Below are 15169 nucleotides of genomic sequence, written 5' to 3' on the forward strand. Positions count from 1 at the left end.
GTTTTAATGCTCAGTCATTTTGCAAATAGTTCAAAGTTTAAACTGGCATGTTGAACATCTTTTATCTGCTCATTTTGTGGAATATTTAACAACTAGAAAATGGCACAAAATAAGAATATTTTTCCAGTCTGATTGGCTGCTGTTAGACCTACTGATTTTAACTTGAATGTTCATTGCATTTTTTGTAGACGCCTGTGAAAATAATTTCTATTCCCATTACTTTTTTGTTCTCTGGGAAATTATTTTTGATGATAAATACAGAAAGAAGCATAAAAATCAAAACATCTAMAATAGTGATAKTAATATTAATGATAAAATAATAGTCAGTGCAAAGTAGCCTGCAAATTCTTTGGTGGGGGGCAGTGAGGGACCTGGATAAAGACTGGGGGGGCGCTGGCCCAAAAAAGGTTGAGAAACACTGCTTTAGTACGTTATGAGTAAAGTATTTTACTCAATTACATTTGAAATCATATCCATTGAGTAATTTTATTAGAATTATTTAAATCAGGCCTGTGTGCAATCATGGCACTGGGTTGATCATGTCCGCTGCTGCTTTAGCGGTGGTGTGTTGAAAAGCAGCACATGTTGTAATGACTGTAACCAGTAGGTGACTTGGCCGTTGCTTGGACTCTATTTTGCTTTGAGTTCAAAACTAAGCAAATGCTGCTGGATCGGAACTGCTTCATGTCAGTCTTTTGTTATATATTACATAAACATAAAGATAGATTAAGCTCTGTTCTGGAGCATAAAGTCAACAGTTCTCCACTGGCTGTTTCCCCCCTTGTTTTTTTCTTTCCAGAGACGCATCCTGGGGCAACACGTCAATGCTCTTGGTAGGTATTGTTTAAAAGATAGAAAGTAGAAAGAGTGAGAGAAGCACAGAGAAGTAAAAGAGGGAAGTTCTGGAAACAGATGCAGCTAAATGAGCAAAAATCTTTAAACTTTTTCTCAATAACAAGCTCGCAGTTAGTAAAGTCATACGACGACGATGACGCGGGTAAGACAAACCACTGTGCAATCCTTTCAATGAGCTGTGTGGCGATGTGGCATATAACAACGTTGCCTAATTAATATATTTTTATGACTTGACGTTGCAGAACTTTGTTGAAATCAGAAATAATGGATCACTAATTCCATACTTTTAGAGCTGGCTCGGTAAAGAAGCTGTGAGAACTTAAGTATAGGATTTTCTCCAATTAGCGACAAAAACTATCCCATACTTGAACAGTGATGAAGGGTTTTGGAAGCTTAGGCGAGGTCAGGGGTCAAGCAATTTGGGGATTGGATATGGCTGACTGATCGGTTTTAAGCTGCTGAATGTGTTCATGATTGAATGGTGGTTTTTCCCATCAAGATTAGTCGCTTGCAAAGACTTATTGTTTGGAGTTGGAGGCTTTCTGTGCCATCACTGGATGGATCCTTCAATCCACTTGTACCTGATGGTTTTTAATCCTTGACCTTTTCACCTCAGGCCCGAGTATAGGCTCTTAGGCTCGTCGACCCCTCTTCCGCAGCACGAGGGGTCCAAACCCCCTGACATTTCACCAGGTGGCTCAGTCTGACTAAATCTCGTGATTTGTTCAGCTGCGCTGATCTTGGTGACTCAGGAAAACGCAGGGCCGTCTTAAAACAAACATACAAGCCAGAAGCAGAGTTGCACACCAACAGCCTGGAATCTCATGCATGCACCAACATGTGGCTTCAGACCTAACAGAAGCCTTGAACCTCAACAACCTCCCTCCAACATGTTCATACTTTCACTCTTCGCTTTCGTCAACGTACCATCCATGACGGCTTCTGTTGAGCAGTTTTCTCCATTTTCCTTCTGGCACGCTCCGCCCGAGAAAAACTCTCCAATCATGCTGGCTCCATGTTCTGCTCAGCAAAAGAACATGTAGCATTATGCACATGCACAAAGAGTCACACACATATATATTTGCACAATGCATTGCAGAAGTACTGAGGTCCCTTAATTAATTAATTTTTTTTAAACATTTTGTCACGTTCCAACCACAAACTGTGATATATTTTATTTTGGTTGAAGTGATAGACCTCAACTTCGCAATTCTACAAGTAGTTCTTAATGTGAAGTGATGGGAAATGATACAAGGTGTTAAAGGAAAATCTGAATAGCGTGACTGGCGCAACACGTATCGGAGTTTGGTATTCTGTACCAAAGTCAATCATTTGTAGATCAACCTTCTGCTGCAGAAGACCTGCCACAGATTAAGATCAGGAATATGAGCAAAGCATTATAACACGTCAATGTGAGTTATTCTACACTAATACCTTGTTGCTCTGAGTGTGCATTTACTCTTTTCTCTTCCAATATAACAACGCCCTTAGGGGCTCTGTCAGCTGGACATTGTTTTATGCCCTAAATATTTATTAAAATTCAATCTGCTGTGTTCCTTGGGCTTCGTGATGCTGCTTTGTTCTCTAACAAACATTTGAGGTTTTCACAGAACAGCTAAATTTATACTGAGATGAAATTATCTACGGATGTAATGGTCAGGTGACTTCTAAAAGTGAACCGCTGGACTGGATTTCACCAGAATAAAAAGGGGGAAGTCCAACTTTTAGATTTCTTCTGAAAATCTAAATGAAACCAAATATTATGTACCTTCCCTTTCATAGTCACAAACTACTTTATATTGGTATATCGCATAAAATCCCACAAACATAGAAGTTTGTGGTTGAAAAAGTTCAAGGTGTGAATACTTTATTAAGGCAGTGTTGGTCACAAAACCAACATTGACAAAAATGTGAAGAAATTTTGATCGCACATCTTGGCTATACTGATATTTCTTCATTTAAGGTGTTTTGATAATGACGTAAATCCTTCCATGAGTACTTGGGTCAAGAAGGGCAAGAAACACTTTTATGCCTCCGGTGGAACGAGAGCCAGCCAATACTTTAACATACCAAGAGTTTTGTTGGGTATCCTGTCGACGGCCAAAATGAAGTCGTCCTTGAAGAAGATGTATCCCACAATCGAGAAGAGGTAGACGAGGATGAGGGCCAACACGGCCGTCAGAACTATGGAGCGCCCGTTCCGGGTGACGCTCTTTATCACGTTCAGTAAGGTCTCTTCTCGGTAAACAAGATCAAAGAGCTGAAAAAGAGGAACGCTTATAGATGAGTGTATGGCATCTTTGAGAAACACACAGGAAAAAAAAGGAGACTCTTTTTGTTTCCTTCACTTGTATTTAGCACCATTATTATTATTAAGCTGATGTGATTTTCGTGTGCCACCAAATACCAGCAAGCTGTAGAAGAAGACGTGGACAAAGACCCCCAGTGAGCAGATAATCAGGTAGAGCAGGTGGTACAGGAACTCCACGTCCATGATCATGGCCTTGTATCCGCGCGTGAAGGTTCCTCGGTTCCCAACGAAGCTCATTAGGAAGATCACCTTGTTACACAGCTGGGAAAACCAACAAACTCCTCTTGTAACTCAGAAAAATGGACGAATCGGAACCAGAAAACATTTGCTTTCATAAACATGTTGATGCAAACTTACGTTAAACCCGCCCAGCAGGAGCAGCGTGGGCTCCAGGCCCACAGAGAAGATCAGGCGCAGGATGGTGGACGCAATCAGCGCTCTGATGCCATGAGGCTGAGGCAACACGATGACGATGGCCAGCGACACCAGCATGGCCATCCATAACAGAGCGGACAGGTGGGGCTCCAGGGTCCCTGAAGGAAAAAACAAAAGGATTTGATTAGAGAAAGGCAGAAAAAAATAGTCAATTCACTTAAAGTCACAGCTATCATTACAAATACTTGTTTTTTTCTCTCTTAAACAGATAGTGACTATTTATTCTCTTACAGCTAAATACATTCCACATTATACGATGAGATAGATAAAATATTGTCAAAAGTTCTAACAAAACAATGACTACAATAATAAAGATGAAATAAAACATATGATAATAAGGGCAGAATTTCTGGATTTTTGTTTATTAAAATCCAGAAGAATTTGTCATTTCCTCCATCAGATAAATGTCCCAAACTTTTCAGAGCCGAGTGTTACGTGGAAGGCCAGTTCTGTCACAATAACAAATATAAACTGCCCCAGAAATCACTGCGATATGTGATAATATTGTTGTTTAATATAATATTGCCCCCTTTCAAAGTTTATTTTGGAAAGAATGCTCAACACTGGGACTGCAAGGTGTTTGAAATATCCAAAATAAAAACACAACCAAGAACTGAAATAAAAAAAAAAAAAATATATATATATATATATATATATATACACAACCAAAACCATAAATAAAATGGATTATGACTTTTCTGTAAACAAAATTTCCCTTATAATTTGTAAACAAAATTGCCCATATTAATCATGGTTTTCCGTTTTATTTACTTTTAAAAATCTGTTATGACAGCAATACGAACAAATGTCATTCATGTTCTTATTGTAATTTCTTTTAAACATACAGTTTCAGAACAAAGTTAATCGGTCCACAGATGATGGAAATATTAATTGATAGACTTCAGGATTCTTGTTTTTCGGGTGCTTATCCAGTCTTTCAGGCTGTATTAAGTATAATAATTGGCAGTTTATCCATTTGGAAAATTATACAGAAAATAAAAAATTAAAATAAAATAAAATAAAATATAGAAATACTCTTAATGGGAAATAAAACATAGGAAGGTTATTTAATTGATTTGCTGCTACAGTAAATTACATTAGTAATGAATAACATGAACAACATCTTACTCCTACCCATAACTTTTTTTTGCCCACATATTTTTTTTCTTTAAAATTCATTTTCCACATGGTGCGTGGAGCTTCATTATCGCACGAGTCCTGATCAGTATGCAGCTGACAGACTGGGTGGCTTTGTTAATGGGATTCCCATTCCTCACAAAGCACACATTACAAAAGGAGATTAGTCGCATTCTTTTTTGTTTAAGGCACCAAGTGGACCTCCCTAATTTTCTCCTGCGTCTACAGCACTCGTCAATTATGCGTTACATAACCCTTCGCTGAATAAAAATAGACGCTGTAGCAGCCAAAGTTATCAGGGATGTTTCTAGGTACAGTTTTGTTGCATTGGAGCTCAAAACGCTCAATACAGACAGAGTAACACACCATCTAAGGCTGCTTATCTCCATTTTTGCTTTAGAAGGATCTTCAGACATGGGCTATAACGCCACATCAGCACCTTCCACAATCTCTCCAAAGCCTCTTTCGTCAAACACTTTGCCGTCTCCATGCGTCTTCTCAAAGGGCCGATGGAGTCACAGCCGACTCGTGTGAGGCCAAGCTCCAGTTTGTTTGTTCGATCAGTCAGCCGCAGGATTTAAAAGCGTAAACAAGGATTAAGGAGAGTTATACAATCAAATCTGAAGCATTTGCTTGGCCAAAGGAATTGCTACACCTAGTTCCTCCTCCATTTATTTATTTTTTAAAGGGACGGTATGTGAAGACTTCCAACACTGATTTTATTGTGTAGTGATGACGTATAAGAGTCCTGTTCTTCCACACTTTTCATTTAGTCACAACCCACAAAGGTTACAGAAACCACAAAACACCTATGTTAATTATCATTAGAGAGCCAAGCATGATAATAGTACAAGACTTGTGTTTGTTGCGTAGACTTGACTTGAGGCACAGTGTTCCCACAATTATAGGGATTCTTTATCGCTCAATAAATAAAAAAAAATCTAAATGAAAAAGTGTTGAAATTAACAATGTCAGCAAATTGTAGAAAATTGAAGCACCCACTTCCCTCAGTTTCCCTTTCTAAATCAGTATCCGAGTCGCCATTGGTTGTAAAATTTCACAAATTGAGAATATATAAAAAAAATAAAATAAAAAATTGGTTAATGGAAACAAGCCAATTTTGAAAAAAAAAAGCTCACAATTTTTGATAAAACATTTTTGCGTTAGGATGAGGTAGTTTCTTGGCATTAGTGATTTTTTCATTTTTTTTTTTAACAACTAAGCGGTGTGACACTCACTGCCCTGAGTCAACACTTTATAGTACCACTTTAAGCTGCAAGGTTTTTGGGATTTGTATTCCTTCATTAAAGGCCAGACCTTATCTGAGCCATTCTAACAAACTGAATATGCTTTCATCTAAACCATTTCATTTTAACTCTTACTGTATGTTAAGATTTTAAAATCTTTTCTCAAGACCCATTTTTTTCTTCTTTTGTGTTTGATTCAAACAAAGCGTGAGTTTCTTCTATCAAGTTTATTTATGTAGCACATTTAAAACATTAATTGAATTGTACAGCACTTTGGTCGACATATGTTGTTTATAGCGCTATATATTTCCCCAAGTGTTTTGCTGCCATCAACGACAACCTTGCAGCAAACAGCAAAATAACCCTGCTTTAGCTTCTCCACAACTATGTTGTTCCCCAATAAACTTTTAACCTTTAATATTAGTCTTCTACTTTTGTTGATCTTTCACATGAAATATAAATAAAACACTTCAAGGTTCGCAAGAAAGTTATCTTTACCTTGCATTTTGAAAGCAGATTATTCTCCTCTGTTCTCTCTGAGTTTAAGGTATAAAATGTTTAAAAATAAACTGCAGCTAAATTTGAAAAAAACAAAAACAAATTGTTTTCTTCAATATTTTAGATTGGGCCACCATAACTGAGAAAATGCAACTGAAGCGACAATTTTTCTCACTTTCACCATTTTAGTAAGTTGTTGCTGTATTATTGATATGCAATAATAATCATGATTTTCCTAGAACAAAAACAGCTCAGGGTCGTGTTTTATCACAAGTGAGGTCGTTACAGGTTACTCGGTTCACGCTGGTTAAACTGCTGGTGCAACTGCAACAGGAAATGTTTCAGACACGGAGCTGTGTTTAGATATCCGCACAAGAACTCTTCACCAGATCAATATAATAAAAGTTCAGCAATACTGAAACACACTGACCTTTGTTCTAAACTTGTACTTTTTTTTGGTTTCTGTACAGTGAAAAGCTTGAGGTTTTGCCATGTTTGCATCTGCACCGCCACATTTATGCAGCACTCCTTATTAATAGTTACCTTCACAACAGAACAGTGTTAAAAATTGGTTTTCTATATTAAGTTTGTTTATAAAGTGTTTAGATTTGTAGCTGACAGAATCCAAGTGTCAAACCATGTGATGACGTGTCTAAATTTATGCCATTTTAAGAAACTATTTTAATATTGTAAGAAATGTACGACACCCATACAAATTTTCGGTAAAGTGTAAAGTTTGTTTGAGAAATCATCAAAAATAAATGCCACAACACAATTTGGGGAGATTTTTTTTTGTCTTGTGTTCATTTTCAGGTCAGTCTATTAACTTTGGTTTTAATACTTGATATAACTAGCCACAAATTGAGGCCACCATCAGTTAGCAGATACAGCTTTTGTCCTAGATTGACTCGGAGCTTTCAGAAGATCCTTTAAAACTGAAAACCACATGAGGTTTCTAAAGCAAAGCAAAAAAATCTTTGGCTTTTTTTTTTTGGTCTATTCTCTGTAACTGAGGAAGTACAAACAAAAGGGGACCTCGCCATTTGACCCCAGCCAGAACAATCGAAAGTTTATGCAAACAATGTGCGTCTTCTCTTTGCTTTCAAACAAAAGAGGCCCTAATGACTGGCGGCTTTTCACATCTCCACAAGCGCCGTCCTCGAAGAGGGCCAGAGGAGGAAGAAAAAAAAAAGAAAAAAAAAAGAGGAGAAACCAGAAGAAAAGGAAAACTGAAACTACGTGTAAAAACATGCTCGGATCTGTCACTTACTCCCTTTGTTTGTGAAGAATCGCCTGTTGTGCAGAACTGCCAGCACTCAGACGACTCCTTTTCACTTAAAATACTTTTGCTGAAGTAATCTGCTGGACCTCATGACCTGTGAGACAACTTAAATCTATTTTTCAAAGCAGTGAGACATAACCTACGAGACTAGAGGTAATAATAGCATAGGAGCAAAGTCAATTATCTAGTTTATCTCTGCGTACGTGGCGTTTAGTCTGCATTGCGTATGAGGTTTAACTTTTCAAACAGAGGAGGCTGTATTGTGTTATCTGGCCAGATAATAACACTTAACCTGAAATATAAAAATATGACTCATTATTTCAAAAACACTGTTTCTTTAAAAAGCTCTCTGGTCGTCCATTTTCCTGACAAACATTGAAGTAGTATGGCTTCTTTGTAAAAGTATGTGTTGTATTTGGCAAAATGATGTTTTTCTGATTTCTGTTCACAGCAGAATACTCAGACAGACTTTGCAGAGCCGGTCAAAGATTATCTGGGGCCTTGAACTGATTTTGATTTGGGGCCCCACTTGCAGTAAGACACAAACTTTAACCCTAAAATCTCTCTTGAATTGCTTGATTTTTTAAAATTGTTTTGTTTAAAGCCATTTGTTTCACTATTTGTTTGTAAGCCAACATCATTTTCTGAACTTGTATAATATACTAATTTACATAGTTAACAAAATAGCTTTTGACAGATTATCTAACTCATGTTAAACCGTGACGACACTGTGACAGTTTTAACAATTAAGTACAAAAATATACTTTTTTCAAATAAAAGTTACATATTGCATCTTTAAGCAGCAGGAACATGTATATAGCTGGAAACAGGTTAAGTGAAACATCAAGTGGGTCTTCTTAAAATAAGCTAGCAGTCTGACATCCATGTCTTCTGACTGGAGAACATGCTCATCACTTCATTGCCTGTGGTAAAGCTAGAGAAGTGTGAAGCTGCACCCAAACCACAAGCATTCAGGAGCACAGACGGCTCTGTGAAAGTCTAAGAATTTGACACAATGCACATGTATCATGGTCATGAGTTACACAAACATCAAATTAAATGTCAAACTTAAAAAAGTCCATCTAAGCATCACCTGCCATGGTACTGATTGTATAAACCCCATGGGAGCTGCTTGAAAAACTCGCATCTTGTCAGTGTTCTGCTCCACCCCTGACCTCAGCAGTTATTGCTTGTGCCATTTCAAGTTCCTGTGTTGTAATCTAGTTGTCACACTCATTGTGTTAACCACAGGGTATTGAACAGATGCTTGCAGATCACAAGCGGTGCTTTGAGAAACAATCTGTTGTTCTCCATAGAAGAGAAGGTTGATGAGATAGAAATAAAAAGCAGGCTTGTGGTGTAAGCATCTTGATGTGTAACCTCGCTCAGCCGATGGCCGTAAACGTCCCGGTCACACAAAAAGCAAAGAATACCGCTTCAAAGCTGCATTCAAATATACCGCCATGTGGTTATCATCAAAAGGCTACATGTTCTGGGAGATACATCAATGAAAACATAAAAATCTGTACAATACAACAAGGAGATTTTGATGAACATCTTTTGTTCTTAAGTTTTTATTGACCGTGTAATCAATTCATTGACGACAACTCTAGTTGCACACAGAACACGCACTTTTAGAAGGCGACCGGACTTTTCTAGTTGCTTGAAGACGTTTCAACTCTCCACCAGAAGGTTCTAAACATTGACTGGAAGTAATAAGCTTATAGCCCGTAATCAGAACAATCACTTTTAGGGCCATTAAGAGCCATTGTGGGGCATGTGGGATATGCATTTCACTGGCCCCTCCCTCTATTCAGCTCAATATCTGGGTCATAATTGCCTGACAACGCAAACATGAACCTAACGACAACTTGTCTTGGCCACATGTCCCAAGCTGTGATTTGGAGTAAAACTGCTTCGTGGAACAAGTCAGGGCTGCAGAGTAGGTGTTAGCAAGATGAGATCTGAGGCCACATCCTCTGTTTTTTTGGTGGTTTTTCATATTTAACATAGTTAGATTCTTTCACACCTTTCAAGCCACCTGCATTCTGTTTTGTGAAGATTGTCAACACTTGTATGAAGACAGCAAAGGCTTGTGTTCCTCGTCCTCGAGATTTAAATGAACCACTGATTCTTGACTCAAAGAGTTTGCTCTTTGGTTTTGGGTCATCCCTTATTACTGCTTATTTTCTCCAATGTAGAGGTCTGAATGTTCCTCACTGCACTAGCCTATATATACCAGACCTCTGACTTTGTGTTTAGGTGTTTTATAGTTGGAAGCAACCAGTGCTGATGATGCCTGGACAATATCCATCTAATGTTGAAATGAAGATGGTTCCAGTAATCTTAAAGTTTCCTTGCCATGTTCTCATACATCTGCACCACTCCTAAGGTGTTCTTCCCAATAACACTATTAGGGTCACTCTTCCAATTTCAACTAAAATTTATAAATTACTTCCAACCATTTCCCAACTAACTGAGAATCGACACCAACAAAAGGCCATCTACTTCAACTGACATGCCAACCAAGTACACCAATGATCAGAGAAGTGGCCCATGGTAACTCTGGAGGAGCTGAGGGTAATTATTGCTCATCAACTCCATCAATCTGGCTTTTATGGGGAAAAGGTGGCCAGAAGACGGTCATAAAAAGTCCTGTTGGTGGTTTGCCACAAACCATGTAGGGGTCGTTGCTTTTCTTCAACATGAATTGAGAATTCAGCAAAGGTTCACCTTCCACCGGGACATAAACCTCAATAAAACAATGAAGTTTTAAATATTCAGTAAAACAATTAAGTTTGTGAGGTATCAGCACTTCTCCACAACAGCGTCTGGCGTTAATAAAGCAAAAATTGACTGACCTCCACGGACACCTTCCAGAGGGTAGAAGAAGGCCACCAGGAGGTTCATGAGTACGGCCAGGTTGAAGGAGATGCTGCTCCAGAAGGACATGTTCCTGGAGCACCAGTAAAGGATGGGCTGAGCTGAAATAGATTTTCACAGTTTTGAGTAATTTCATCAATAGAAAACACAGCAGCATGCAAACATCCTCAACAAAGTACAACTTACTTAATAAAATTTCCAATAAGATTAATGTTTATACCCAAACAGGAGTGCTCCTCATCCTAACCTCAAGTGCCAAAATCTACAGCCTGAACTGCAATTCTTCTATTTTCTAAACCTCAAATATTAACCCAAACAAAACAACCTGAACTTTAGGAAATTCAGTCTGGAACGCAACCAGATGGCATGATGACATTTTGCACCAAAGTGGTTATTAGTCACAACATATACGCTGCTCTTGGTCAGGAGATCAGTATCGTGGGCCAACACTATTTTGGGCCCAGCTTTTCTGCAGAAAAGCAGAACTGGCAGCTGAAGGCTCTATATTCATGTCAAGTGGTTTGCACCAGCGGAAAGAGCACAAACTCCTGGTGTGCTGATTCATTCGCAGAGGAAACAGAAGGTGGCTTCTCACATGTTTTCACACTGCAGACCAGCAACACTCCTACACGCCTGACCATGGGACAAGCCAGAACATGTTTCTCAATACAGAGAGCAGAGTAAACAAAGAGACGTCTGAAAACCGAATCACTGAGAGGTCAACAGGAACATGTCCCGACCTGAAAACGAAACCTACTTTTTTTTTGTTTTTATTATGTCCTTTCTGCTCTGGTTTAGTTTTTATATGTAGCTTTACACTGAAACGTTAAATACGCTGCTTTGACTAGTCTCCAGACTCATTGACAATTAGTGGTTCTGATCGCTCCAACTGGCAAGAACAGGAAGGAGGTCAGAAGATTCCCATTAAACGGAGCGCACTCAAAGGACCCGGATAAGCCAAATCCTGTCAGAAAGGCCATTTGCTTTCAGGTGACCACGAAAGAGGAGAAAATACTCAGACACTTATATAATAGTATCAACCCTAGGTACCACATGTAAAACCCAAAGCTGAGTACAGCAGGTGTCAACTGTCCACTGCAACTTAACTGTCATCAACTTGTTACGGGTAACAAAGGTTGTGCAACAATTCTTGATACATCATGTCTAGCTTGAATTTGTTTATTATTCATTACAGTTTAATAAAAAACACAACAACATTATATGTCCACATTAACTATATAAAGGTTTACTTGGCTTTTCCTGTTGCATCCCTCCAGGATTCATGATAAAAGGAGTTCATCTCTTTTATATATGGACTATGACAAATGTCATTCAATTTTGAATTTTTCAAAAAAAAAAAAAAAAAAAACTACAAAAACAACAACAACAACAAAAAACCGAGGAAGTACTGCATCACAACCTCCAATCAATAAGCTCTGACTGGACATTTATTCAGTTGTGGTATTTGTGGGGAAACAAATCATTAAAAGGAAAAACATTACTGCAAATAGGACATATAATTACTTTATTAGATATCTAAATGTTGTAGTCTTATGAAAATTAGCTTAAATGTATAAAAATGTTGTGTAATTTCATATTTATTCAAGATTGAGCCTGAAAGACATATGACCCAATATTATCAATGACTATGGAAATGTTTGTTTTCTTCACACGACTATCTTTTAATATTTTACAGGACAAAACCAAAGTTCCAGACTCTTTAAGCAGTGTATAAAAAAGAAAAAAAAATCCCTGTCCATGGCTGCTTCTCTTTAATTCAGTGGAACTGTCTGTTTCTCTATTAATCACGTTTCATTTTTATTTCATCATCTAAATCTTATTTCCTCCAAATGATTTCTTACACGTTGAACTGTTTTAAAAGATGTTCAAATAATTTCTTTTTACAATGTTTTCATTGTTTTTGTTTTTATCCCTTTGAAATTCAGACCAAACAGACTGACTGTTGTTTCAAACGATGATTTGAAAGCTTTAAAACCATTTCTTTAGTTGTAAATTACAGCTTTTTTTGTTTGCACAATTTTCCTTGTCTAACAACAAATAAACAACAAACCATACATTTTCTGCAAGCCCTTTTAACCAAACAATAATTTGACTATTTACACTTTTGCAGTACTGTTTCAGGAAAGATTTGGAATGTTTTCTCTTTTTTTAATCAGAATTGATCAATTGTCCTCATCTTAGAATTTCTAAATGAAAACCATAAAATGTTTTAGATTTTTGCTATTTTTACGTCTTTGTTTTGTTATGGCATAAACAGCTGAAAATAAATTGTTTCACAGAAATGATTTATTACAGTGTTTTTAACAAAGTACACTAAAATAACAGAAGTGATTAATATTTTCATAAGAATTTTAACTGATCAACTGTTTTTAAGTTTTCCTCCCCTGATGCCAAAGTCAGTGAATTCAGAAAAAGCTTTTAGAAATGTTTTAATTAGTTTTTTGCACCTGTATGATTCAATATTTTATGAGTATCAACAGATCTAGAATTTATTAGGCTATAATCACTTTTGTTTACTTTTTAGCTTGGGATTTACCTACAATGTTTTTGTCATGTCCAAAAAAAAGCTATAATTCAAGTGCCTGTGATGTGATCATCTGAGTGTCAAGGAAGAACAAAATGTTTTGGGAAATCCAGTCAGGTCACAAGTAAAAAAAAAAAAAAAATCCCCAAGTATTCAAAAAATCTTGTTTATGCTTTTTTTTTTTAAATTTCCCATAACAACCTGGAGAGATGCACAAAGAAGGAGTACAAACTATGCACTAGGGTATAAAAAAGGTAGAGGAGAAAAACGCACAGGGTACGGTGTTTGTGCTACCAGTGGCCTCTTGAGTACCTCGCAGCTTCTTCTGCCAGTTCATCTCGTTGAAGAGATCCTCAGAGCGCAGGAAAAAGTCATTGATCTTGCTGCCCTGCTCGTCCCGCTCCGTGGTATAATACACTCGCAGTTTGGACTCTTGTGTGAGGAACTCGCAGATGTTGGGGACCGGAAACACTATCTGCTCCATGGTGCGATCCAGACGTACGATCTGAATACAACCAATACAATTACCTTCATGCATCAATTAAATCTAAGCTCTTTAGACTGGGTGTTCGATACAGTCTTTTGCTGCGTAGGAAAAACATTGGAACTCTCTGCAAAGAAAAAAAACCCCACCGACAACTTTAGCACAAATCAGTGTTAACAATCTGCATTCCTTCTGCTTACGAGGCTGCACCGGGAAATGAGTGAGCATGCCAAAGGTTTTTGGCATCCCGCTGTGATGAAACCTAATAACTGTGCAAAAAAATGTAAACAAAAACCCTTTTACGACACGCCTCGGGTGATCTCTTCACCAAAGCGCGGCAGTATCTTTTCAGCTTCTTAGGAAACACTGAAAGACTGCCAGAGATGGCAGCAGCAAAAATATAAAACTCCACCATGCAGCTCTGCTTGGCCGAGGCACGGCGGCTGACCTCGATCTGAGCTGTGTGTTTGGCGTAGAACTCCAGCGCCTCGTCGCCCTCTCCGTACGTCCCCCCAGGCTTCAGCATGGCCTGCAGCTCCTTGTTGTGACGCGCCAACTGAAACAGACCAGACACAGATAATTAGCACTTCCATTATTTGTGAAGGCGTAGCTGCCGTTTATTCAAAGGCGTTGCACTAAGAATGGCTGTTTGTTTGAGTTAAGTTCAATGGCAGTCTACGTCAAGAAGCTGTTGTAAAGAATACGGGCAGGGCTCCGGCTTTATTAAGAAGATGTCGTAAACTTGATGAGGCTTGTAGTCTCAGCTTGAATATTGTCAGGTAATTTGGGCAAATGTGAAAAGGAAAGACTAAGGGAGCTTTCACACTTGATAGTCCAGTAGACTCGGTTCAATTGGGGACTAAAATTGCAACATTTGCTAGACTGTCAGCTGGTGGCGTTCGCTTTCACACTGCACTTTGTCAAAGGATTCAAACTAAATGAAAAACCTGTTCACCTTCTTGCCTGTGGTGGCATTGCACCAAGAACTACTGAAGGAATCGACATGAGAAGAAGATACTGAGCGCCACTTCCTTCTTTACAAAATGTAAACAAAAAATAAAGTAACGTCAGAGTTTAGCGGTTGTAGAACTTCCTTTTCGTCTCTGACAAAAGACCATGAGTGCTTTCAGTCCCTTTAGTTCTGGACTCTATTATTTTGGCTCTATAGATCCAGAATGCTCTGTGCTACTGTCCGCCACCTGCTTTTGGAGCAGCCTCAGGTTTGCATGCATCCATACGCGTTTCTTAAAACCTCTCCGACTCCAGGCCTCCTTTTGAGCAATATGGCTGAAAATAACATGCCCAAAATGAATTGAATGTATCTCAAGAACTACAGAGTTTATTTTAATTGTTTTGGTATCAAAACAAAGGCAAGACCCTAGAGAACATGTTACAGCTCTAAAAACCACCCTGCCTGTTACTGAGGAAAGTGTATTAATATGATAAACAGCAGAAATTAAGAAAAAAAATCAATTTCCGCCTAAAAAAAAAC

The 15169-nt window shown here is 38.2% G+C and overlaps 1 protein-coding gene across 15 annotated transcripts in view; it reads right to left on the reverse strand.

Moving 5' to 3' along the window:
- itpr1b (inositol 1,4,5-trisphosphate receptor, type 1b) overlaps nt 1–15169 on the reverse strand; it is a 122518-nt gene that overhangs the window by 26632 nt on the left and 80717 nt on the right. For 10 of the 15 annotated variants that reach the window (XM_008410437.2, XM_008410451.2, XM_008410443.2 and 7 more), the window contains 7 exons: nt 14126–14233; nt 13467–13698; nt 10627–10749; nt 3524–3699; nt 3263–3427; nt 2926–3115; nt 1783–1875 (listed from right to left, as the gene is read on the reverse strand). In XM_008410437.2, coding sequence (XP_008408659.1) covers nt 1783–1875; nt 2926–3115; nt 3263–3427; nt 3524–3699; nt 10627–10749; nt 13467–13698; nt 14126–14233 — 1087 coding nt within the window. The remainder of the gene's footprint in view (nt 1–1782; nt 1876–2925; nt 3116–3262; nt 3428–3523; nt 3700–10626; nt 10750–13466; nt 13699–14125; nt 14234–15169) is intronic. The other 5 variants (XM_008410455.2, XM_017304854.1, XM_008410452.2 and 2 more) reach the window with 1 other exon arrangement.

Source organism: Poecilia reticulata, linkage group LG5 (genome assembly GCF_000633615.1).
Source record: "Poecilia reticulata strain Guanapo linkage group LG5, Guppy_female_1.0+MT, whole genome shotgun sequence".
Classification (NCBI taxonomy): domain Eukaryota; kingdom Metazoa; phylum Chordata; class Actinopteri; order Cyprinodontiformes; family Poeciliidae; genus Poecilia; species Poecilia reticulata.